Source organism: Vespula pensylvanica, chromosome 7, assembly GCF_014466175.1.
Source record: "Vespula pensylvanica isolate Volc-1 chromosome 7, ASM1446617v1, whole genome shotgun sequence".
In the NCBI taxonomy this organism is placed as follows: Eukaryota; Metazoa; Arthropoda; class Insecta; order Hymenoptera; family Vespidae; genus Vespula; species Vespula pensylvanica.
Genome location: NC_057691.1, coordinates 1,436,003 through 1,463,071, shown reverse-complemented (window position 1 = coordinate 1,463,071; position 27,069 = coordinate 1,436,003). Strand labels below are relative to the sequence as shown.

The 27,069-nt window shown below is 29.0% G+C and overlaps 5 protein-coding genes and 1 long non-coding RNA gene across 12 annotated transcripts in view; 2 read left to right on the top strand and 4 right to left on the bottom strand.

The window, feature by feature from the left end:
- Window positions 1-763, bottom strand: part of LOC122630598 — a 2,556-nt gene extending 1,793 nt beyond the window's left edge. The window contains exon 1 of the mRNA XM_043815259.1: window positions 166-763. Within this exon, the coding sequence (XP_043671194.1) occupies window positions 166-567 (402 nt within the window). The 5' untranslated portion in view covers window positions 568-763. The remainder of the gene's footprint in view (window positions 1-165) is intronic.
- A 1,507-nt stretch (window positions 764-2,270) lies between these two features.
- LOC122630600 lies at window positions 2,271-9,428 on the bottom strand. Of its 3 annotated transcripts, XR_006327529.1 has the most exons (5): window positions 9,258-9,428; window positions 5,748-8,404; window positions 5,045-5,545; window positions 2,571-4,962; window positions 2,271-2,489 (listed from the first exon to the last, which is right to left on the bottom strand). It is a non-coding gene; the product is annotated as an uncharacterized LOC122630600 (long non-coding RNA). The 3 variants fall into 3 exon arrangements; XR_006327528.1 differs by having other exon boundaries at window positions 2,571-5,545; window positions 5,710-8,404; XR_006327527.1 differs by having other exon boundaries at window positions 2,571-5,545.
- A 1,598-nt stretch (window positions 9,429-11,026) lies between these two features.
- Window positions 11,027-21,429, top strand: LOC122630530 (transient receptor potential channel pyrexia-like). Of its 2 annotated transcripts, none has more exons than XM_043815116.1 (7): window positions 11,027-11,622; window positions 17,962-18,115; window positions 18,198-18,490; window positions 18,579-18,761; window positions 18,853-19,138; window positions 19,211-19,588; window positions 19,664-21,429. In XM_043815116.1, exons 2-7 carry the CDS (start codon window positions 18,002-18,004, stop codon window positions 21,215-21,217), a joined length of 2,808 nt encoding a protein of 935 aa, XP_043671051.1. In that variant the 5' UTR covers window positions 11,027-11,622; window positions 17,962-18,001; the 3' UTR covers window positions 21,218-21,429. The 2 variants fall into 2 exon arrangements, with proteins under 2 accessions (XP_043671051.1, XP_043671050.1); XM_043815115.1 differs by lacking the exon at window positions 11,027-11,622 and adding an exon at window positions 17,396-17,793.
- Window positions 13,345-15,471, bottom strand: LOC122630538 (aarF domain-containing kinase 1). The gene is made up of 2 exons (XM_043815129.1): window positions 15,032-15,471; window positions 13,345-14,957 (listed from the first exon to the last, which is right to left on the bottom strand). Exon 2 carries the CDS (start codon window positions 14,943-14,945, stop codon window positions 13,377-13,379), a length of 1,569 nt encoding a protein of 522 aa, XP_043671064.1. The 5' UTR covers window positions 14,946-14,957; window positions 15,032-15,471; the 3' UTR covers window positions 13,345-13,376.
- Window positions 15,732-22,269, bottom strand: LOC122630539 (ubiquinone biosynthesis monooxygenase COQ6, mitochondrial). Of its 2 annotated transcripts, XM_043815130.1 has the most exons (7): window positions 22,053-22,268; window positions 21,709-21,899; window positions 21,329-21,568; window positions 16,742-16,912; window positions 16,353-16,663; window positions 15,970-16,252; window positions 15,732-15,890 (listed from the first exon to the last, which is right to left on the bottom strand). In XM_043815130.1, the coding sequence occupies exons 1-7, from the start codon at window positions 22,246-22,248 to the stop codon at window positions 15,849-15,851; spliced, it is 1,434 nt and encodes a 477-aa protein (XP_043671065.1). In that variant the 5' UTR covers window positions 22,249-22,268; the 3' UTR covers window positions 15,732-15,848. The 2 variants fall into 2 exon arrangements, with proteins under 2 accessions (XP_043671065.1, XP_043671066.1); XM_043815131.1 differs by lacking the exon at window positions 15,732-15,890 and having other exon boundaries at window positions 16,067-16,252; window positions 16,358-16,663; window positions 22,053-22,269.
- Window positions 22,270-22,682: 413 nt separating this feature from the next.
- On the top strand, window positions 22,683-27,027 carry LOC122630533 (protein FAM161A). 3 transcript variants are annotated; one of them, XM_043815120.1, is made up of 10 exons: window positions 22,683-23,007; window positions 23,234-23,282; window positions 23,488-24,042; window positions 24,136-24,336; window positions 24,428-24,592; window positions 24,986-25,207; window positions 25,377-25,646; window positions 25,782-25,904; window positions 26,082-26,226; window positions 26,296-27,027. In XM_043815120.1, exons 3-10 carry the CDS (start codon window positions 23,498-23,500, stop codon window positions 26,692-26,694), a joined length of 2,070 nt encoding a protein of 689 aa, XP_043671055.1. In that variant the 5' UTR covers window positions 22,683-23,007; window positions 23,234-23,282; window positions 23,488-23,497; the 3' UTR covers window positions 26,695-27,027. The 3 variants fall into 3 exon arrangements, with proteins under 3 accessions (XP_043671055.1, XP_043671056.1, XP_043671057.1); XM_043815121.1 differs by lacking the exon at window positions 23,234-23,282; XM_043815122.1 differs by having other exon boundaries at window positions 22,684-23,007; window positions 23,234-24,042; window positions 26,305-27,027.
- The last annotated feature ends 42 nt before the right edge of the window (window positions 27,028-27,069 follow it).

Here is a 27,069-nt window from a genome sequence, read left to right as displayed (position 1 = left end):
GATGACAGTCCTTCAATGTCCATTCTTCGAGCGATGACAGTCCTTCAATGTCCATTCTTCGAGCGATGACACTCCTTCAATGTCCATTCTTCGAGTGATGACACTCCTTCAATGTCCATTCTTCGAGTGATGACACTCCTTCAATGTCCATTCTTCGAGTGATGATAGATCTTCAATGTCCATGTACCGAGTAATGATGATCTCTCGATATCTACTCCTTAATAATAATGGTGGTCCTTCAATATTATATCTGCTCCCTCGATGATCTTCTATGGACGGTGATGGTGATTTCTTCATGATATGGAAAATTGACATTTGATATCTGCTTCTTGAATAGTTGGATGATGGTTCCTTGATGTCCGCCCTTCGGATGATGATAGTCCTTCGATGTTCGCTCTTCCAAATATTATGTCCCTCGATGTCCGTCACTCTTCGGGTGATGATGTTCCCTCGATGTCCGTTCTTCCGGTGATGATGGTCCCTCGATGTCTGTTCTCTGGGTGATGATGATTCCTCGATGTCCGCTACTCTTCGGCTGATGATGGTCCCTCGATGTCCGTTCTCCATGTAATGATGGTCCCTCGATATCTGTTTTCTGTGTAATGATAGTTTCTGGATGTCCACTCTCCGAATGATGACGGTCCCTCGATGTCCACTTCCGGGTGATGACGGTCCCTCGATGTCCACTTCCTGGTGATGACGGTCCCTCGATGTCCACTTCCTGGTGATGACGATTCTACAAGGCCTGCCGTTGGGTGTTGGTCCTCTAATGTCAGTTTTCTAAGTGATGATGGTCCTCTAATGTCAGTTTTCTAAGTGATGATGGTCTTCTAATGTCAGTTTTCTAAGTGATGATGACCCTCTAATGTCAGTTTTCTAAGTGATGATGACCCTCTAATGTCAGTTTTCTAAGTGATGATCGTGCTTCAATATCCGTTCGAAAAATGACAATTATAATATCCTAGTCATTCAGTTTCCTGAATGATAACAATGTTTTGATATCCTGATGAATCATAGTATTCAGTTTTTTCAAAATATTTTATTTGATTTTTATAGTCTTGAAATATTTTGTATCTTACTTTCTCAACATATACATTCTTCAACTTTATAATGGAATAATAAATATTTATGTAGAAAAGTAGCTACATATTACAAATTTACAATACTATGTAATTTTTTTACTTTTCTTGTAACATCGTAGTTATTCTATTATTATACTTTTTGCTTCTTAATAATGATAGTAACTACAATCTTTAATTTTATAAATATGTAACATATTGTTTAATCGTACTTGAATATATGTTGAGAAAGTAGTTTTCGTTTTTTTTTCTTTTTTTTTTTAGTACAAGGGAATGATTTTTTTATTATAATAATGAAAAGTATATAGTGAAATTTTATACAGTGAATTTATAATAGCGAAATTTTCAAATTTTTTATATATTTCTTATGTCGCAAATATCATTAGTATTTTTCTATAACTTAATTAATCTTTTTAATATAATTATTTCTCAGAATATTTCAGTCGATTTAAAAAGGTCTAAAATTCAAACGTGCTCAATTGAATATTGATGTTAAAATAATATCTACCTTAAAGATATAATGAAGATTCAGATATTATTATAAATATTTTATAATAATATCTGTAGTTCAGATTGATTTCCTTTTAAAAACTTGAACTAATTTTGTAATATATTATAGTACTTGCAGTTTTTTTTCTTTTTTTTTTTTCGTAGACCAATCAATCATTCGAACTATATACGATTTTGAATAGAATTGATGGCCTGCAAAGTTGCTACTATGCATTAGCATATTTAAAAGTAGTCTTTAAAATACAATGTTACCTGAAATATTATAACATTTGGTTTCCAAAATAAGATTTTATAATACAATTACTATATATAATCACAGTATAAGTAATTGCATAGTCATTTACTCTTTTACAAGAGCGATACACCGAAATTATTAAAAATCTAGATTCTTTTTTAACTTTTTTTAATCTTTTCTTTTCTCTCTTTTTTTTTTTCATATTTTTTGTATATTCTCATTTTAATTTCTTTTTTAGAAAAGCTCATTTTTATTTTTTAATCTTTTTTAATTTTCTTCTTATTTTCTAATGTTTTTTTATTTTCTTATTTTCTTATTCTTTTTCTTATATATTTCTGATTTTTCTTTTGAATATTTTTTTCTTTTATATAATTTTGTTAATTTTTTAATCTTTCAAATTGATATCGACAGTAACCACTAAATCACAAGAAACATTCTTATAACAATTAAGTTTAAACTAAAATATATATACATGCTTTCTGTATAAGTGACATATTACAGAGCCGACAATGCAGAGCGAATTAATGCATTTATGGCATCGAAAATGTTAAAGATGTGAAAAGTACTAAAAAGTAACAGCAAACAAAAGTTAAAAAGAAAACGAATGTCGAAAAAATTCTATCTTCAATGAGCTGGAAGTCTCCGATGAATTATAAAAAAAATATCTGTAAGAGAACATGGTTTGTTAGTAAGTAAACTCAATGGATTAGACGTTATACAATTAATTCATATAGTTGGATACAAACCTTTTAAAATGAAAAAAGAGGCTGTTTTGCTGGAACTCTGGATCATCCCAAGGCCTGTTTTTAAAGATGTTGGTCAATTGAAAATCATCGCCTCTAATCGCGTACAGGAAAAATCGTAAGATCAAAGAAGACAGAAAATTGCAAACGCCATAAGTAGATCCTGTTCTCATTCTTCGATAGTCGATGTATTCACCAACTGCAATACCGCAAACGAATGCACTTCTAGAAGATTCTCCAGAGCTATACTCCATGAACGCTCCTGTAAGTTTCTCTTTCTGTGTAGGATCATCTTAATGATCAGCTGCTAAAAGTTTGACTATGAAGGTATAACCCAAGATGATGCCAAATGAAGAAGACCTCTTCCAAAATTAGTAGACTGCCGATGTCATAGTAATTCGACGACCAATCCCATCCTCTAGTCGATCGGGCATTGGGACACCATCGATGTTTTCAAGAATCCTTTTACTAGATTTATTTTGAGTTTTAACGAGTACTGATGTCCTGAGAAAATCGCGATCGACTATCTTCCAATAATCTTCATTCGCAGTCTTATTTTTTTTTTTTTACAACCGTACGTGGCCTCTAAAAATAGCTGATTAACAAATGTGGAGAGTACGAAGCATAACTCACGTATAACGAAGCTCCCAATCAGGTGCATCCAAATCATGACCCTATAATTTTTATCAAAAAACATTACCGGAAATATCGAATTTCTTGTGTTTCTAACTAATCTTCATAAATGACATAAATCAATATATAATTTAAATAATCTTCATAATCTTCATAATCTTCGTAATCTTCTTAATCATTATCTTCATAAATCAACATAATCTCTTCATAATCTTCAGAAATATATGTCAGCTGCTTTTATAAAATAAATACACGTTCCTTCATATTTTATATTTTCATTAATATAAACTGCATGGATTATTGCTACTTTTGATAGTGTACCCATGTTGTTTTTCTTCCTGCATTGAACCCTTCAACTTCTTAATACTTTTCTAATGATGAAGTGCTATAATGTGATTTTTGTATTTTTCTTCCTGTATTAAACTTTTGATAGCACTTTTCAATATTGATTAAGTGTTAATGATTTTTGTATTTTTCTTCCTGTATTGAATTTTTATAATATTTCATAATATTTTGATGAAGTGCTATGATTTTTAATCAAGTGGATGTTATATCTCAATTGGTTGCAAGTTAATATTTGTTGCTTTTACACAAATTATAAAATATGATCTAGGAGAAAAATTACCAATTCTACTTTTTACAGTACGTTAAATAAAATGATTTTTGTTGAAGAAATACCTCCGTTAACACTGCTTTTAAAGAATCAGAGAGAAGCGTTATCTTAGCATCATAGAAACAATGAAATATTAGAAATTAGGTATTTCCTTTACTATTTAGGGTAGTGCATTTGCCATCTCATGCATTTTCTTGATCCTAGAAGGACAACTTGCAATGCTAGACAATTTTTCTATATCGCATATAAGTGATGCTATCTGAAATGCTATTGAATCTTCAAATTATTAGTACCCCCTCCCTCCCACCCCTTCCCTTCCCAAAATTTCTAAACAATTTATTAAACTTTTCAATACACTGATATAGCAGTACAATAATTTTTTAAGCAAAGTAACCAATTATTGTACAATGTATAGTTTAGAATCAATGAAATGTTTCAAAAGCGCAATACACAGCACTTAAACAGCATATCAATCAATACAGCCATTAAAATTTAGTGTCCTCTCTTTTTAATTAAAAAAATATAACTCACGAAATTCACTCACCAAAGTTTGCTAGCATCAAAAGCAATTTCTACAATATTTCTACCTTTTCCAGCCATAGAATTTAATATTAAGCATCATTCATTAAATTGTGTTGGTAGATTTGAATTGTCATACTGCATCAATTACCCTATATATATTTAAGACTGAACGTATATAGCTATCAAACTTAATATTTCACCCAAATTTAGCAATATTGATGCACATTATCTTGAGCTTGATGTATACTGTGTTATTGCATTACACAAAACTTGGTTTTATCACACATATTTGGTATCAAAGAATTTTCTCACGTAATAGCGTAGTGAAATATTAACGAACGAATGCACTAATTTCACACAACCTACACTCTCCAATATTCCTCTTCCTATGTTTAAATATTATATAATATGTTTAAAATATTATATAATATATAAATGTTTTAAATTACATCTTTGTAAATTGCCTGGCTATAGCATAAGCAAATTAAAATTCCTATTTCATAATAGCAAATCTGTAATAATATCATATCATTTTCATATTCTATACGTTTAACGAAAGCGATCAATAAATCATTGCAGCAAAAATAAAATTCATCACTTTATATACTTCTTCCATATCGCTTTTATCTAAAGAAATAATGTTATTTTTAATCTCAAGCATTTTCCTGTAAGAAAAATATTAATATATCCCGCAATATCTACTATTTACCTGGGAAATATTTCTATCTGAAAATGATCTCTTATACTTGGTTATAATTGAATTTTTTGTCTCAGAATATTTTACTCCAATATTGATGGGTCTTGTAAATTATATTACTATAGCTTGTTAAATAATAAAATTGTTGCAATTGTACAAGCTATCTATTTTGGTATGAGATTGCCTTATCCTTCCTTAGATGATGATGTAAAATTTAAATAATGAATGTTTTTTTCTACGTGATACATACGGATGGATGTTCTGTGCAGTATTATCTTCTGATGGAATAGTAGTTGTTGGATATATATGCGTTCAATGGATATGTTAACATCTGCATCCCATGAAGAAATTTTCCACCCATTAGCAGTTTCAAGGAATGCATTTCTCAAATAGCTATATTCTAATCTTCCATTGGCTAGGTACAATGCGTTCTGAAGTAGACTACCATGCTGCACATGCTTTGGCTGATATCACAAGAATACCTCATGGGGAAATGTGCATAATTCAGCATCTCTGTGGAAAGAAAATGCAAAATCTTTTTGCCCTCCCTTTCCTTTCCTAATATCCACATAAACCATCTACAAATCTAAATTATATATAAAAAAAAGGCTGATCCAAGAATTGCATAAAATTTGTTTAGGTATATAATAAGTTTAAATACTTCGTTACATAGATACTATTAAAAACTATGATACTTGAAGATATAAATTCTTACAATATCCATTTCCTTAATATTTTGTTTAAAGTTCTATTCAAATGATGAATAAATATTGTAGATGTGTTATCATATGATATCAGCGTGCAGTGCAGGAACCTGTTCTTTAAATTTTGGTGAGCAAGAAAAAAATCAAAAAATCATTGCTATGTAATAAATGTGTTTTTCTACTTTTCTTTTAGTATGAATTCATTAAATAGTATTCAATATTCTCTCTTGCTCAATAATATATCTTGTTATGTTGTAGAGATGTATCCAAATGAGTCTTCTCCATTTAGTTATTGCACGAAACATACAGCAACATTCCTGTAGCTCAGAACAACATTTTGTTTTGCCCACCCTTATCACATAAACTCTTTCCAAACGGTCAAATACGTAAGCTTAAATTATAGTAATAAATTTTTCAACATTGCACATCCGACTATGTACAAACATATGCATTATGTAAAGTTTGCTTACAAATACATGATCAGCAATTGTAATATGCCAGAATCCAGTCGAAATCCAAAGCCATGTGCTTGTGATCTTTGGGGCTGATTAGTAGTAACTGGAATAAGAATGTGAATAATCTGGGATCTCCAACATACCTTTTCCCCATTTAAGCCAGACATTGAGATTATACGAGCGTTATATACAATTCCAGCAATCTTCCAGAGCATTAAAATTTTTGTATGAAAACTGTGAAAAACAGAACAGCCCCAAAAGAAGCCTCACAACAGAATATACATCTTAAAACATATATTCATATTAATAAGCAAATTTCTTTCAAGCCAGCCAGCCTTTTTCCAATATTCTTGATACTGTTTTGTATTCAAAAATCCAATGTATTTGCACTTATTAATTGTGACAATTTCCAATATTAGAATAATTTTCCTCAGGGCTTAAAACAAAATTGCATTGATCAAACAACGTATAAAAACTTTCTATCATGTTCCAGCAACTTTTTCCATCCAAAGCAGTTCTCATCATTGCTAAATCCTATCTCCATCATTAGAGTGAAGAATGAAAAATCCACATAGCGGAATAGAACTTTGCAGTGAAAAAATTTCAACATACACCTGCCCCCTGTCCTTCTATTCATACATGTCAGTTTGTAATATCATCTAATACTTGTAAGGGATACCTTCTTTCTTCAATCAATTCCTGTTTTGTACATCTCAGTAAGATTGATTCTATTGACCATGCTTCCATTTAATCTAGAAAACAGAACGCACAAATTCCATCCCTAATATCATAAAAATATTGATATACAGGGTACCTTTATGCCATCTAGGGATAATTTTCTTTCAGGATCACATCGTATCTGTGAAAATAATTATTGCGCACACAGACCAAAAGAGCATAGAAAAATATAAAAATTTTTGCACCATTTGCTTTGTTAGTAGTACCCATAGCTATTCTTTGTTCATGAATCTGCATGAAATTGCTTTAACTACTCATATTTATCATCGATCATTTCTCTCATATTTCTTTGCTTTAATTACTGACATGCATTACGAATCATCATACCTCAAAACTTATGCTAACCGAACATATCGATCAGGTTGATTGGATACTGGCATAGTCGATTTTACATCATGTCAATGATCAGAGTAAACTGGTATTAGCAGCGCAAGCACTGGAGGGGTTTTTGAGAATCTTCCACGTTCAGTAGAAATGTTCCGAATCTGAAGAAACACGTTACAAGGGTCGTTGGCAATACGAAAGAGCTCACCAGACAGTGGTACGAGTTCTCTGCCTTGCAGTGAACCTTGTGCATCGCGCGCTGAAGGTTTTGAGAAGACTCGCGCAACTTGGTTGTGTGCCGAAGGTGCGAAGATATGATGCGTACGTGCGTTATGCCACCACACATTTCGACCAAAGTGCGCCTTACACGACCTTCTAAAAACAAAGACTAACCCCTCTCCCTTTCGATACAAATCTTAACGTCTCACCGCACCTCATTTTTACAGGTTATAGATAGGCCAACGTCACAGCCGATAACCAATTGCTTCGACATTCGTCTATCGTTCTCTCGCTCAAAGATTTCTAGGATGAATGCCATACTGAAAAGGATTTATAGTATTAATACGATGTATGATACTGGCAGATTATGAAGAAAATCATTTTTTTTTCAAAGATATTTATTTTCACGATACTCTCGTAACTCATCTTGTCATCTATAAGATAATGTATAATGTACAAAATTCAATGTGAATTAACATTTTCGTCAATATATATATATATATATATCTATATCAAAAATCCACGCCATTAATCTACAATTTGAGATCCTTGTATCTTATATAACATCCTTATAATAAAATATTAAATGCCACAATCTAATATCACATTTGAGAATATTACAAAAATCATATAGATTCATGAATTACTGCTCAAAAGTCATTCCAGTGATGCTACAAATCTATTCTGAAATTATTAGAGCACATTCTCTATAATCTAATTAACTATAAACTTCCATAAAATATTTTTTCTCTTTGAAAAGTTCCTATTTCCAAAGATAATAAAATATTTTGGCTCGATACAGTTTACAAACCAAACTGATGGCAGGTACTAGGACCAGTGTGTGGGGTATCTTGACTTCTTAGATGTATGCCCAGTGTCCATGGACAGCCTCTCCATGACCACCCGTCCCATAGCCACCTCAAACGGTGAGACTGCAAGTAAAAAATTTCCAGATATACACCAGGGTAATGATGTAACTTCTAGATGCCATAGTACACGAGTTGGTACTGCAAAGTCCTTCAGTTCCATCCAAATGATGAAATCTTGGTACAAAGTTTAATCGTGGACGTTGGATTATCTGGCGAGAGCCGAATACTATTTTCAGGCCCATTCATCTGTTTACGCAATTTCATCGCTGCAGTGGAGCTTTGATTTCAGAAAGTTTCAACATAAAATCATTTAAGCTGCTCAATTCCTGACATACTGGTTCATGCCATAGATTACTTTCTTGATATATTTCGGAATACTCCAGGCTTTCGCAATTATGATCATCAGATCGTGAATTTTGCAAAAATTTTGATTTAAGTTTCCGCCATTGTGAAATCCTTGAAAGCTGTTTTCTTCGTAGTTCGTATTCAGCCTTATAAAGAGCGTATGACAAAACAGCTTCTATGCGTAAATTGCGTTTTCGATTTCGGCGGCACATTAATTTCTTGCAACGTACTTTCTTTATCCAATTAGATAATTGTTCAGTCTTACTTGGTTGGTCTACGTCGATTTCTCGAGGTCTTAACATCTTGTTTCGAATCAACGTTCCAGATTATTGCGACAAAATAAAATCCAGATGTTGGGCCTCTGCTTACTCTGCTTGTGAAGTTACGACGAGGTCCATAACACAGGAAACAATTATCTAATTTCTTCAGCTTCTTCCTTCGAATCTTTTCTCGAACATCGTGCTCGTATCTTGAGGCACTAACTTACAAATACCAGTGTTGCCAACGTCGCGAAAATAAAATTCTTTCCGCGTAACACCTAACAATCTTAATAATTAATGAAAACACCAACCTGTATCTGGCTCGTGTTTCCTGACGATCCGAGCAGAATTGCGGATTGAAAAAATAAATTAAGAACAAGAGTAACACCCCGATTTGTAACAAAACTAAATAAAATACTATGGAAGAGCCAAACACGACCTTCTCCGCTTGAGGTTGACTTAGGAACTGATCCGCCCGGACGACTGGGTGGGGTCTTATATACCCCTCCATACGCTACTATGTAGTGTCCTTACGCGCAATCGATAGAAAGTAGTTCCGTAAATATTGTTTTAAATTTATTATTATGATACAATTTATTCGTCAAAAATCATTTTATTAATTTCTATGATGTTTATAAATAATAATGGTAATTATTTTTGCTTATTGTATTACGTTTTTTTGAATAATTAATATACGAAAGAAAACGTTTGTTGGCGTAGGAATTGTAATGCGGTCGTTGGCTTGTACCTCCCCTACCACTTTTCTACCGTCGTCAAACGATAGCTACATCTGATGCAGCCATCTTGCTGCGGATAAATCCCAGAGTTGCCAAATTTCTTGGCGTTTTCTTTTTGATGGCGTATTTCACATTTTTATAGAATCAATATTTTCAATATTTACTTGTTCTTTGTTATATCTCCTTCAGTTTATAATTGTTTTTATATACATATATATATATACTCATTTATTTGTATCTTTCTTTTAAAATATCTATTGTTCTATTGTTCCTACTGTTTCTCTCTCCTCCTTTTCTTTCTTTCTCTCTCTCTCTCTCTCTCTCTTTCTCTCTCTCTCTCTCTCTCTTTCTCTCTCTCTCTCTTTTCCTTTCTTTCTTTGTGTAAGAGTATACACATATCTGTAATCTTAAAATGGAAAGTTTGTATAGAAATTACACACCGTATAATATAATTCAGGCTTTGAAGAAATTTCAAAGAAAGAAAAAAATTACAATTTCATAGAAATATAATTTTTAAGCAAGAGAAAAACTGAGCTATTGGATATTGAACTGAGCTATACTTTATATTAAAATATTTTGTAAATATAAGAAAAATATCATAGAATATTTCAATAATAAAGCCTCAAAGCATATTTAGGTAATATAATATAATATAATGAAATGCTTGAATATTTGTGGGTCACATAGTCGAGAAATCTGGCAACAGAGCTTACGGAGAATTTCCTTCCCTAACATACCAAACCATAGAATGACATCCATTGTATGGAAACTTTCTTTTCCTTGAATACGATAGAAATATTTTTTTCTTCAACTAAAATTAAACTAAAATCAAACGCGATGTATGCTATTATATTATATGTACATATACACACACACATATATATATACATATATACATAAAAATATATCGATCTTTTAATAATTTTAATATAATCGAAAATATATGACTTATAAAAGCATTATGACGTCATGAATGACGCATTTTCGTGGTAAATAAAAAGAAATCTGAAGCTTATGAAGTATTGAAGTAGCATGGTTCATAATGAATTATTTACAGATTTCTTTGGCTGAGAATAAATACACGAGAAAATTTATATAATTTTGTAAACTAAATAGAAACATTCCTCTGTAATTCATTAATAACAATATCATATTTATATACATGAATACGTGCATATATTATTGAAATATCACGTTCATTTCAAGAAAAAACATTCGTGAATATTCGTTTACTATATAGGAACGGTAAATGACATACGTGTGTGTGTGTGTGTGTGTGTGTGTGTGTACGCCATATATACATACACAATAGATGACTCGAAACTAGTAATATAATCGGAAAGAAGGTAATTATACACATATAAAAGAATGAATCGAAAATATAGAAAAAATCTTAGATTATTATCATTATTATATTAAAGAATATTAAATACGAGATTTTATTTTCGAGAAAATAGAGATTGAAAATCCACTGAATGCGTATGCATTCATTATGGCTAATAATAAAATATGATTCACCGAGCGACGTATAATGTCATCATCGTGATAGATCAACGAAAATTGATTATACTAATATAAATAACATCGGAAGAAATCACAGACCATTGTTTACGAACACTATAGACATTATCTTTGTCTTTCAATTAACCATACTTGTAATTATTATATGTGTGTGTATGTGTACATCTTAAACAGTAATTCCTTTAAGAACATATAAATAATTTTTATTCAGAAACTTTCATGATAAAAAATTATTTTCATTTATGTTATTATAAAGGTACTCTTTTGAAAATTACGATTCGATCAATAACGATTGCACCATTCTCGTTGCATTGTAGAAAGCATGCGCATTATTTACAAAAGTAGAGGCTATGAAATTATCGATTTATGTATTTGTGTATATAAAGATGTATCTGTATGTGTACATTTTGTAAAATAGGTATATAGAAGATAAATAAATAAGATATATCGTATATAATACGTAGCATAGTCATATTTTCTATGGTAAATTCACTAAAAAAAATTGGTTATAAAAAACTTTTATTCGATATTTATATATAACCTTTTAGTGCAATCGAAAAGAATGTTAATTTGAACTTTTAAACAAATCAATATTTTATAGAAAATAAAATATTTAAATTATTAATTATATATATATAATATAAATAATATATAAAAAATATAATATAATAAATAATAATATAATATATATATATATATAATAAATAAAATATAATATAATAATATATAAAAAATAAAATAAGAATAAAAAAATTTATTAAGGAATCACGATAATTACCATTGTGTGGATTTCGTTTAATAATAGAATACATTTTACTTGAATTTCATTATTAATATTGAATTCCACAATAAATTCCATAATATTGTTCACAGGATATTCTAACATTTCAAAAATTAACATACTTTCTATAACAAATAAGTCAAAGAATAGAAAAATAAGTAATTAACAAAATAAATTTGTATTCAACTAAAATGAAATATAACAATCATTCATCAAAAATCAATACTTTCAATACATTATTTTTAAAAAATCAATACAAATAAGTAAACAATATAGATGCTTAAAAATCACTGTAGTGACAAAATCAATAAGAATGGTCATTCTAATAATACATTATTCTAATAGTCAAAGTCCAAGTAACATTTCTTCTTTGTACTTTGAACTTTTACTTTGGAAAAACTATATTTTGTGTAGGTTAAGAACGGTAAAAATAACTCCCATAAAATTAAAATATTAGATAAAATAACATTTCTTATTTGGAAAATGACTGAAACTGTTTTTTATGGCTTACTTTTATAGCTATTTTACTTAACCTTAATCCCTCCATATAACCTTAATCCCTCCATATAACGGTAAAAGAGACCCTTGCAGGTAGAATTATTGTAGGTATTCTTCCTACAAAGTTATAACGACTTTGTGCAGGTACCTGGCCGAATATGCTTTATTGTTCAATGTACACACACAGATATGCGTACGTTAAAAGTTTAAATATTAGAACAGTATATCAATTTACACTATAATGTTTCTATTTTTTTAGTTTTCGTTTTTATATGGAAATAGAAAATAAATCTTTCTTTATTTCTTTCATAGACAGTTATTTAAAATGTTTATTTTTTGCTAATTTTATTAATAAAATTTTAATATTAATCATTTGCTTATAGAATTTCTTTTTCTTCAAAAAACTGAAATGTAATATAATGTGATATATAAAATAATGTAATATATAAAAATATTTTTTATATATTATTTTTTTACAAAGATATTAGTACATTACATATTTGTGCTGTTTACAAGGAATATATACAATATGTTTATATTAAATTCTTTTAATTCAATATAAGTTATGTTTTTTGATATCATTATATGGCATACAAATATAGAAATGTAATATTATAAATATGTATATTTATTATGTAAATTGATATATTTTTTATATTTAACATTTCAACAGTAACAAACTATATTATATATTTAATAACAATTGAAATATAAATTTCTGAAAACAAGAGAATAATATATGTATTTAATTAATATAGAAATATATGAATTTGAAAATTTCTTCATATTTTGAATTTTTTAATATTTAGAATTTCTTAATATTTTAAATTATTGAAGAAGTATAAAAAAATTTATATATCATTTTCGAATACATTGTTTAATATTCAGTTTTATTAAAAAACATAAAAATCATTTGCCCAATATGATTCAATACTTTTGTTTATGTCAAAATGAAATAAACCTAAGTAGATATAATAAAATGATAACTTAATAAGAGCCCATTGCTCAAGAAGAGTTAATTCCCATCGCTTCCATTCACTTGTAGAAAATTTTAATTTTTCTCCATAAACCGAATGAATGCAATATTTCGACATTTCCATGAATGAAGACATTCGATTTTGTGTCTGTAATAAATGTTCAATTCCACGCATTAAATCATTAGTTTTAAGAATTAACAACATTTGTCTATTGACCCTTTGCAATACATCACTAATCTGTGGCAACAGATTAGGTATTTCTTGTTGAAAAAGTTCTTTTTCATGTTTATCATACTTTTTTTTCTGTACTCCTGACATTATAGTATCCCATGTTCTACCTGATACCATACATGATAGTAATCCATAAAGATCACCTACACCTAGATTCGTACAGTGATGTTGCATAGCAGCTTTATCTCCATTCAGTATTGCTAACCATAGCTTAGAATATTCCCATCGAAATTCATTGGAAAGAGTTGCATATAATCCATGATCTAATAGGATTATTTCAGCCTCTGAATTATTATTTCTAACAAGAATGTTTCCAGGATGAGGATCAGAATGTACAAATCCATTAATAAATATCATATGACTATATAAACGGCCCAATTTACTGCTAACTTCGTACGGATTTAATTTTTTGCTTCGTAGATATTGAAGATCATTAATTTGACCACCTTCTAAGAATTCCATAGTTAAAACACGTTGAGATGATAAATCCCAATATATCTTTGGTATTATTAACCAATGGTAATGAGAAAGAAGACTTTGTATCTTTTCTGCATTTCTTCCTTCTTGAGTGAAATCCAATTCTTGTGGTATATTTTTTTTACTTTCATCAACTAACCAATCAAATTTAAAGTCTGGAAAAATATAAGATGTAATTTTCACTAATGTAGACATAGTTTTTATGTCAACAAAAGCATTGGTTTTGACGGTACGGTGTTGGACTTTAACGGCAACCACAGTGCCATTTTTAAGTACAGCTTTATGAACTTGTGCAAGACTAGCAGTACCCAAGGGTATAGGATCGATGATTTCGAATATATCATATGGATCTTTTTTGAAATCTTCTTTTATCACTCTGAGAACGTCTTTAAATGATGATGGTGGTGCAGAACTGTGTAAAACACGCATTGTACTAACATATTCTTGTGGCAACAAATAATCCAATGCTCCAATATGCTGACCAACTTTTATATATACACCTTTATTGGCGCAACAAAGTTCGAGAAGACGTTCTGCTCCATATTTGTGTACTTTTGATTTTAATTCTAAATATTCTGGTGATGTACTTTTTAAACTGCTATCATAAAGTTCCCTTTTATAGTAATTACCTATTATAAAAACAGTAACAGCAGCACGCCCAAGACGTACAATACCAATTGATCCAATATCATATTCATTAGCTCTTAAAGATGCGAAAGTGCCTACAGCTATTGCACCTATTGCAGCAGTTTTCAACAATTTTCGTAATATAATCATTGCCACAAAAATCTATGAAGGTATAAAATAAGTATAAGATTAATATTTATTGTTTAAGAATACATAGATTAATAGAAAAAACTAACCTTAAATCATGTCCTTAATATTTTAGAAAATATATAATTATATGTATTTTTGTTATATTCCGTAATTTTCAATAATTGTAAATAAAGATAGATTAACTCTTTTCTGATGATTTCATTATATTAATTTTATATCACATAACCTAAATGTCATTTATATCACGAACACGTTGTAATAAAAAGTCAACGAAACATCCATTATTTATTCATATTTACTTTGTTGAATTTAATCAATTCACTGTTATATTCTAAATAAAAATTATATTTATTGAATAATCAAGGGATATCGAATTAATAACTTAACTTTTCCAAAAATAAATTCTTGAAAACTTTCATTATTGACTGTAAGTATCTGAATTACTACTTTCACTTTTATAAAATTTTTGAATATTTTCAGTAACACTACATAAAAATTTCCATTCATTACAGCTATTAATATTATATAACAGTCTATAAAAATCAAATAGTTATATAAGATTTAATGAATCATGATCTTATAAAAATAAATGATTTCTAATCTGTTAAATAATCTTGTATCTATAATGTAAAAAAAATACTTCTGAATATTTTGTGAGTGAATTTTGAGTATCATCTAATAATATATAAACTAATAATTAATGTATACAAACAACACACACCCTTACTTATACAGAATGTTGTAATAAAATACAAAGTTATATTATACATAAAATATTATAGAATATTATATTTGAAAATATATCAAAATATTATATTAAGGTTTATATATTCTTCAAATAAAATAAACTATTCATTTCTTTGTTACAATGTTATTGTAATAATCAATATTTCTAAAAATTGATTAACATGTATTTTGGTTGGATGCATGCTGTATTAAAGTTTTCTGAAATATTCATTAAATTTCATTATTTTATAAAAAAACATTTTATAAATAAAACTTTATTATAATTTAAATATGTTACCTTTAATATTGGTATGGCATTTGTTAATTGTAATCCTAAACTTCGTGCCAGAATAATAGGAGCTGCAGTTCCTTTGTACAATCGATGAAGAGCATCTATAGCTAGCATTGTAGGAATATTATGACGTTGACGTAAAGTCTCATATCTACTTAAGTATGTCATGTTACTAAGTACAGCACCATCTGTAACTGCTTCCGCAAGAACTTTTACTAAAACAATAATATCTCCAAAGCCTAAATTAACACCTTGACCAGCTAAAGGATGAACACGATGTGCTGCATCTCTGAAATATAATTAAAAATACTCCTTCAAAACTTATATTCAACAATTGAATATAATAGAAAGAATTGAATAATGATTTCTATATTTATTAATTTTAGTACCCAACTAAAACTGTTCCAAGTGCAACATATGATGCAGAATGTCCAAATCCCAATGGAAAAGCTGCTCTTGAACCTTCTATAATTTTTGATATTGATGGTGGTAACTGTCTTGATATTCCAGTTTGTAGAGATAACCCTTCGAGTAATTGATGTAAAGTTTTCATACCACTTTCTACAATACCATTTTTAGGATAGACTTTCCACAATGCATTATTTATATTATCAACAAATTCTTCCTCTGGCACTTTTAAAAGCTTTTTTGCTTCTTCAGTTGTAAGAGACCATACTAATGAACTGAGCGTATTTGTTAACTAAAATATTTGTAAAAATTTTTACATATTGTAAAATTATTTAAATTCGATTGAAATAAATTTATAGTAATGATGTACCGGAAGTAAAGCTAATGGTCCAGTTGGAAGGAATCTTTGCCAAGCAACAATATTTTCTGTTGGTTCACTTAATTGCAATGTAGCAACAATTCCCATTTGATCGTATTTCCATTGTATATATTGAACATTCATTGCTTGACGTATTTTAGAATTAACTCCATCTGCTCCTATCTGTCATATTAATAAAAGTATATAATTACATATGCAATATATATATAAAAACTGCTACTAAGCTATTCTAAAAGGTGGGAGCAATATTATAGACTTTGTTCTACTATGTCTTGAAATAACTTCTTTAGTCCTACTCCAGACATCAAAAAGCATACTTCAAGAGATTTTCTTGCTTTAAGAGTATTAAAAAATCACACATCAAAACTAGTAATGATTATATTAAAAAGTTTTTAAATATATATATACTTCTGATTTAAATATAACTATTATGTGAAGTGAATAAAATTTATATATTAAGATTAAAACAAATATCTATACTAGGAAAATTGGTAATATATAATTAATATATTATGAACTCATATACACATATAAAATAAAAAAAAAAATTTGTTAGTGATCATGAAAATAAAAATAATAAGATAATTTTTAAATCAATTATGAAATCAATTAATGAAATTTGGTTTTAGAAAATGAAATTTGACTTTACTTATACAAAACTAATTATATTTGTAAAATAAAAATTTAATATTTTACTGTGTATCTATAATCTTTAATATTTTATTTAATATTTCATTTTTGAGCTAAGAAGAGAATGTGTGTTTATATGAGTATTTCCTCAAAGGATGTAGTTATCAGTTGTTATATATAGAAATATATTTCTTAAACATGATATCATTTTATATGGGCAGGATTTTCTGTTACGTTGACAGTAAAAAAGAATGGTGTATAAAAAGTTATATAAATTTATCTTTAGAGTTGGTGAACAGTGTTAGAACAGTGAACAGTGAGAGCTAAATATATGCCAGCTCTGTTTTATAAACATCAAGAGTATACGTGGACATTCTCTAAAGTATACAGAGAACAGGAATAGTTTCTAAGTGGTAATATACAAGAGCAATGTGAATAGAATAAAACATTTGTAGTTATTACTTACTTACTACAAAAAAGTATTAATATTTTAGTAATTACAATATTTTACATTTTATATACAAATTTTATATGAATTAATTTTAATTATGTGACATTGAAGTATTTAATTTATCTTTCAGTCATATTCAGATAAAAGTGAATGAAGAAATATATGTAACTATGTCTATCCTTAACAAAAAACTCTTTGAAAGACTGTCTCATCGTGGTGGTTCACAAGAGGAATCAAGAAGAAGTAATATAGACTCAACACCATCTATTATTGTCAATTATGAGGTCAGATAATAATTTAAATATTTTTACTATTTCGTTTATTAAATTTCAAGATTAAATTTTTTAAATATTATGTTATGTTTAGAACAATGAAGAAGATATATGGATGGACGAAATAGATAAAAAAAGTATCTCTTCTGAAGAAACATCAGAAGCTATAATGTGTCATATTCGTCAACGGCCAATGAATCAACAACAATTATGGACTAAAGAAGAAATCACTTTAGCACTATCTAATCTTCCAGCAGGAGAAGCAGCTTTTGCTACAATACCTACATTACATGGCAACATTTTAGAAAAAACATTAGAGGAATTACAGAATTTGCATCTTAGAGAACCACAAACAATTTACAGAAAGACATGTACTTTCACAAATGGGTATGCTTTAAAACAAATAATAGTTTTGTAAAATTGGTTTGGATTTAACTTAATCTTTACAATTCACATAATTTATGTTTTAAATTAGATGTGTAAAGAAAACTATTTTAGTATCCGAAAATAATATAGCAACAAGAGCAACACCTACAGAATTGTTAGTAAAGTGGCCAGAGACATGTCTTCTTGTTGCATGTTGGCTTGGTCATTTTGAAATAGTAAAAGTGCTATTAGAAAAGAATGTAAACATCTTTTGTAAAGATGAAAATGGAAGGTTTGTCATAAATTCATAATTCTATAATTTTTAATTTGGTGCATTTCAATTAAATATTGTGAAATACTGTAAATGAGTATTATAATTACAGAACTCCGGTACATTTAGCAGCTTGTGCTGCAATTGTAAGGATACTAGAAGAGTTATTATCATATGGAGCAGATCCTTGTGAATGGGATTTTAATAAAAAATGTACACCTTTACATTGTGCTGCTGCAGTTGGAAATGTTGCTTGCATAAAATCTTTAATAAAGGCAAAAGCAGATGTAAATGCTGGATTTCCAGGGAAAACTCCCCTTCACTATGCAGTATTAAGTAATGCAGTAGATAGTGCTGAAGTTCTGCTACAGGCAGGCGCGCATCCTAATAATCCACAAGTACTTAATAAGATGAAATATATGAAATTATTAATTTTAATGGTACAAAATGTAATTATTGCACTCAAATAGGTTTATACTGAAACACCATTGCATGTAGCAGCTAGTCTTGGATCTGTTCCTTGCATGAAACTTTTATTAAGTCATGGTGCTGATGTAAGAGTTCAGCTTGGCACTGCTAGATCAACACCACTTCATTTAGCAGCTGAAGAAGGTAGTGCAGAATGTACAAAATTGCTAGTGGATGCTGGTGCTTCATGTGAAGCTAAAAATTTTAAAGGCCAAACAGCAATGCATTTAGCTGCATTAGCTCAATCTTTAGAAACTTTGGAAGTACTTATTAATGCTGGTGCAAAAGCAAATGTCGAAGATATCGATGGAAGAACACCGTTACACGCGGCAGTAGCAAAATCATTAAGAGCGAATGAATTAGTGAAGACCTTAATACAGGTTTATATATATGAAAATATAGAAAATATTTAAGAATTATATCTACAATATTAATTTCTTTTTTTTTTTTAATAGGCTGGAGCATCAGTTAATAAGCCTGATAAATTCGGTTATACTCCATTGCATATAGCAGCATTAAATGAAAATTCATCTACAGTAATGATGTTACTATCAAAAGGTGCAGATATTACAGTCAGGACTAAAGGTGGTATTTCAGCATTAAGTTTTATTATTCGCAGAACACCAGATATCTTACCACGTTTTGTTACAAGATTGGATCAAGCTATATCTTTATATGATCATGAATTAGGAGATGTTGATTGTGAATTGAGATTAGATTTTAGACCCTTAGTACCAGGTGGAAAAGGAGAAACAGATTTAATGCTCTGCTTAATAGAAGTTGGTCAAGGTCATATTTTAAAGCACCCATTATGTGAAAGTTTTCTTTACTTGAAATGGTTAAGAATACGTAAATTTTTCCTAATTAGTTTAGTTTTTCATTCTATTTTTGTTATACTTTTTACAGGTTATATTGCTGTTACATACCTATGGAGTATTGATCATCTTAGTAAAATATTATTTTGGCCAATATTGAGTTATACATGTATACTTATCACTAAAGAATTGTTTCAAATTGCTCACGATGTATGTTCTTATGTTAAACGTTGGGAAAACTGGTTACAATGGTGTGTAATTTTAACATCATGTTTAGTTTTGATTAATCCAATTAATAATTGGCAACATCATATTGCAGCTTTAGGAATTTTATTAATCTGGATAGAATTAATGATAGTTGTGGGAAGATTTCCAATGTTTGGGCTTTACATTCAAATGTTTACTCAAGTGGCAATAAATTTTTTTAAATTTCTTGGAGCTTATATCTGTCTTATAATAGGATTCTCTTTGGGATTTTGTGTTTTACATAAAAATTATAAATCTTTTGCAAATCCATTAGTAGGTCTACTAAAAACGATTATAATGATGTCTGGAGAATTAGAATTTGAAGATGTATATTTTAATGACAATACTAAAGTTTTATATGCTGGTACATCACATTTGATGCTTTTAAGTTTTGTTATTTTAGTGACTGTAATTTTAACAAATCTAATGGTTGGTCTTGCTGTATCAGACATACAAGAATTAAGAAGATGTGCTGGACTTGATAGATTAGTACGCAGAGCAGAACTTGTATCATATTTAGAGGGAATGTTATTCTCTAAACTATTAGATTATGCACCAAAAAATATAATGAGAACATGTAGACGTGGAGCTATGCTTTTGCATCCTCCATATCATTGTGCAATTCAGATTCGTCCAAATGATCCAAGAGAAAAACGTTTACCTAGGGACTTAGTAAAAGCTATATATCGTTTAGTATGTGAGCGGAAAGTTCGAAATACAACTGGTAGGAGTACATTTATGCAAAGTGTAAGTGTATTAGAATCTGATTATATAAAATTAAATCGACTTCATAGTACTAACTCATCGATTGAATATAATCAACAGCAACTAAATGAATTAGTAACTGAATTAAAAAGATGTTCATATAACATTACAACACATTTAGATAGTATCAAAAATAGAGTAGAAAATATTGCTAAAGAGTTAGATGTGCCAATAACTTGTTAAATAATATAATAAAATTATGATAAAATTTATTTTTTATATCAATTACTTTCAATAAACTAACTACAAAAATAAGAAACTAAAAAAATGCATTTAAATATATCTATCACTTACCAATAATTTTGTTTTATATTGTTTTCCATTTTCTAGTTGTATTTTAACATTTTCTCCTATTATCTCTGGCAACATTAAATTTGTAACTTTTGCATTATAAACAACATTAACATTTGATTTTTCACACAATTGTGTATTTACTGCATGGAGAAGTAAGTCATTTTCTACTATGTACGCCAGTTCTTTAGATAAATAATCCTCGTTAAAAGTTATCATAGCATCAGAACATGCATCCCATACCTACTGATGATATTATACATTACATAGGATTTATATGTAAATATTATATTTTAGATTAAATAAAATGATTATAAAAAGATATACAAAAAAAATTTCCTAATAAGCATATTACCTAACTAGGAAAGGAAATATAGTAGTACCTGCATCATTTTCACAGAGCAACATCTTACAGCTTCTATATGTTGCCATGCTCCTATGCTGGATAACAAAGTACGAGTTTGTTGATTCAAAGCAACTACACGATTTGAATACTGCTCTTGTGGTACATACTCATGTTTATTTCCACCTTCTAGTAGCAATACTCTTTTCGATTCTAGCCATCTATTATTAGCTTTAAGTATGATTTATATCATTATTATGGATGATACAAGTTATTTTAGATAAAATTATTTTTTAATATACATATAATAAATTTTGTATAGTCATCTTTCTATTCTAAAAATATAGTGTCTATCAATTAATACAAATGAAAAATACAACTAACCTATCGCACAAGCCAATGTTGTTCCTACCATACCACCTCCTGCAATAATAATATCATAACATTCTTCACTATTTTTGTCATTAGAATAATTTCTTCTTACACAGCTAATATTATTTGGTATAATACATTTACACTGTTGTGTAAATGAAATTAATAATCTACGATACGATGTCCCCGTTCTGACAAGAGTCGCCATTTTGCACAGTAGTCAGTGTGCTTTGTAAACAAATAATTGAATCGAGAATTCTTATTTTATCAATCATACATTTGAAAAATATTGATACATATATCAATTATATTTTACAACTTTGTTTTTAAGATTTCGTATTTTCATTTTCTCTTGATTTAAATTGAAAAAAATAGAAAACTATTTAAATGATTTTGTATATTCATATATTTCTTTATTTCTTTATTTCTCGCGCCAAAACATTCCTTTTCAAAAAAGTTATTATGTTTACAAGAAACTTTTAAAAAAAATGAATTTATTGATCGATCAGCAATTTTCAAAGTATAAATATCTCAATAAGATAGTATATCATATTAGAAAAACAAAATATAAAAGTAAAATTTTACTAATTGTAAATGATATTGTATTAGAAAAACAAAATATAAAAGTAAAGTTTTGCTAATTGTAAGTGATATGATTTGAGTTGTATATTTTAAAATAAATTAGGACATTCGAATGGTTGTCATCGCAACGATAGTAAGTACAACAAAGGGAAAAGAAAATAGTAAATGTCGATAAAAATCGTGAACAATGTTTTGAGAGAAGATAATGATTATAAATAAATATTATCATTGAATTCTCGCATTGCTTTTTTATGATTCTGTTTCTCGGAAGTTATAAGTTTAGAAATGCATTTCGATTTCACCATGGCGACGAATACATCGATGAGGTTACCATTGATCTTCCAAATGCAAATAGATAGAATATATACCATGGAACAAGAGCAAGGTATGTATAAAACTATTTCAATTATTATTTTTTATTATTGAAATTAATCGAATTTGTGTATATATTTATATTACAAGATCCATTAAAAAGGTTCTTTAATAATTTAATTAACATATAATTAATGTATAATAATGAACGTATAATATTATCTTTGTCATACAGAATCATAAAACAAAACTTTAATATATTTACAAGAGTCTAAAAAAATATATTTTTTTAATTACAGGAGATCGAAATAAAATTTGTTAATGTGTACGTCCTACATCTTTGATATTGTACGTATGATTAAGTTGTAATAAAACGATCTAATCAACATTTCTTTTTAGATTTCAAACTATGTTATAATAGTGACAATAACGGATTGTTAATCTTATTATTATGATTTTAATATTTTCGTTTAGTAACGAAATTAAAAATATTTTGACTTTTCATTTTGATTACGTCAATATTTAATTATTTATTTAAAATACTAAATCGTAGGAGCAAGAATATGGCAGAGCATAGAGGAACATCGTTCTATAATTCTTGCGTGAAAGTACCCATAGATCCATGTAGTAGACAACCGACTCCTTCTTACGAACGTCCACGATCTATCAAAAGCGAAAAACAAAATGTTACGGACAAAGGAAGAAAAATAAATTTTGCTGCGGATGATTTGCCAAAAACAGAATCGGAATTGTCGAGTCCTCGAGAAAATTTAGAAGGTTTCCTTGAATTTTTGGAGAGTATACCAGATTACAAACAAATACATCATCTGTCTAACGAACAGTTTCGACAAAAGGTGGAATATCTGAAAAGGAAGCAACGACTTTATTTGAAGAATTTAAAAAATATCTTCGACGAACCTGAGAAAGATACGTCAAGAATTTCATCGAGAAGTAATCGTAATACGAAAATTATGCAAGACGATTTCAACGAATTAAGATTGAATGGTAAAAAATGTTATATCGAGGAATCGAGAACGAACAGTCCTATACTTTATCCATCCGGTAATTTTTCTGGACTTATGGAAGATCAAGATCTTCTGACATATAGGTATAAAAAATTATAATGTCGGATTTTATTCAGTTTAAAATTAGTCATTGTCGTGACGAATCTATCAATTTTCTCTTTTCCTCTTTATAATAGATTTAAGGATAAAGAAGCCAAAAGTATACGTAACAAAGAAATACATACTGCCAATAAAGGCTGGAGTACATGGAGTGAATCAAAAAGCAATGAAAGTTTAAATAGCGATTCGGAAGATAGCGACGAGACAAAAAGTCTGCCAGTTAGTGGTTCAAAGGAATGGCATCCGACTGTGCCTAAACCGTTTAGCTTCACTCTTAGGTATAACATTCCTACTCGAAATGTATCTGTTTTGCATTCGGGAAAAAGGAAATTGAAATAAGAATGGCATAGGACTAAATTATTATTTCAGAGAAGAAGCGGAAAAGTATATGACATTGACGGAAATGGAAGCGAATGAAGATTCAAAGAAGGAAAGCAATAAGAAAGGTCCTTCTAAGAAACGTCGCGTCAGACCAATTCCTCTTACCTCTAAAATACCACTTTATGACAAATTACTTGCAGAAAAAGAAGAAAGGTACCTTGTATTTCTAAAATTCGTATGGATTAAGAAACAAAGTATTGATTCATAAATGTATACACTGTTATAAGTAAAGAGATTATTAGTTATAATAAAACGGTTGTTATGATTAAGGAATTTATATGTAAAAAAGAAGAAGATATACCGTTTTATTGTAATATTGTAATATTGGAAAAAAGTTTACTACAATAAAGTTTTTTTTTTTATTTCCAATTAATCACGATAAATAGATAAAAGATATATTTTTTAGTGTAATAAATTTTTTACTTATAACAGAAGTTATTTGCGAATTAACCCAATAATATTCTGTCTCTTTAGTTTTCTCTTTTAAATGTAAATATTTTTATCGTAAATAATTTATTTCCTGTTTTTATATCTTATATAACAAAGAAGTCGCATAGTCCGCGAAGAGAGTGCATTGAACTTATTGTCTCAAGTGCGTCCTTTCAAGCTCGAATGTGACCGAAGAGCGTGGAGATCTTTAACACGATCAAGTCCAGATATATGTGGCAAAAAATCTCGCTCAACTTCAAGATTCAAGGCAAAACCTGTACCTAAAAACCTGTTCGGTACAGAGGTGTATGACCGAATGCTTGAAGATGAATATTATAGGTTAATATTTTATTTTATTTTATTATAATATATTTATTAACATTTTATTGTTCGATTTAAATGCGATTAAAACAATTGATTTATTATTAAGTAATATAATTTCTACTTCATTTAGGAAACTATTATACAAATGAACGAATCATCGAACTTATCAGCACTTTTTTTTCAGAGAATTAACAAAAAAAGTGAGGGCATCCGAATTAATGAGATCTTCCTCATTGCCACCTTCAATGGCGAGACGAGAGCGTGTCAAATCTGCATGTGCTCATTTACAAAATTTTTCTAATGATTCGACAAGGGAAACGATTGTTCAAAGTAGAGAATCTTCGCGACTATCAAATCTTACAACAATGACATCAGAGAGATCCAGATCTGCATTGACTAATTTACCAACACGAGGCAACAACTTAGCAGCTGTTCTTAGATGTCAAGCGTCACGGTATTCTATTTTTTAAAAATTGATTCACGATTTTTTAGGCATTAATTTTGTATAAATTATTAATAAACAAAGCATATCAATTTCAATCGAATAATTCAAGTTAGTAGGATTAACATTATGTTTTTGTTATTTTAGAGAAAAGTTAGAACGAGAGATAAGAGAACGAATGGAAGAGAAACGTCGGGAGCAAGCTGTTAAATTAAAAGAAAATCTTATTGGTCGTAAACCCGCGTGGAGAGCGCTGAGATCTGCAGCGAGGTATCAAAGTTTGCTGCATTGAAAGTTCTTTCAAACGAATTTCTATGGATATTTTATTGTAAAAATTTGGAAAAACTAAACGTTCTTATATCTACACAAGTAGATTTGGTTTGCCGTTGAAAGGATATAGAAGTTAACGTTAAACTTATAAGATAAAATAATATTTAAAAAATGTAGGCACGATCACGAAAGAGATTTGGATATTCGAACATCCTTGCGTCGTAACGAAGCTCGAGAACAAGCGGAACGTCATCGTCTTCAAATGGAAATGATGTTGGATCGTGTAACACAGATACCAACTCTTTTCGAACGACATTCTCAGGTAAAGACATAACGATAATTCATTAGGAATAAAATATTAAAAATATTCGAAACCGGTAAGTTTATTTAGAGTTTCCAGTCTTTGTCAAAGCTGCAATCAAAAAATTATGCAACGAATATGCAAAGAAAAAAACACAAGAGGATACCAAAGAGAGATAATTCCAGTGGCACAGATTCGTACGTAAGTTATTGCAGTAATTCAAGGCCAAATTCGGGATCGCTTACTAGTTCCTCTACTATCCTGGCATCTTCGAGTCAATCATCGAAGTCGTCGGAATCAAAAGAATCTGAAAAATCACTCGAAAAATCTGAAAATTCTGGTTCTAAAAAAAAAGGAGATCGCGGACCACTTAAAGTATCTATCAAAGAAACGGCAGAATTAATTGAAGATAAATTATCTAGCGAACATTACAGCGAGGATCGCGACGAAGATATATTACGAAGTGATAATGATATTCTGGAAAAATAAATATATGAGATAACGACTTAATAATTACTTTACATTTATTAGTAAATAAAAATGTTTTATAAGGTAAGCGTAATAGTAATAGATAAATACATTTATTATGGCTATTTACTTTATGTAATTCTTATTTAGATGCAACAAGATCAGTCGTAGTCATTTTTTTATATAAAACAGAAAAAACGAATTTCGTTTTAATTTTTGCATTCATTATGTAATCCGATCGTCTTTATCCTACAAACTGTAATTTATTACAATACATGCAATAAATAATGAACTACGTTTCATACATTTCTAATGATATAGATATACATAGAAACTAAATTTGTATACACTATAGAAAATAAATATGTTTAAATATTAATGTTTGTATGAAGTGTT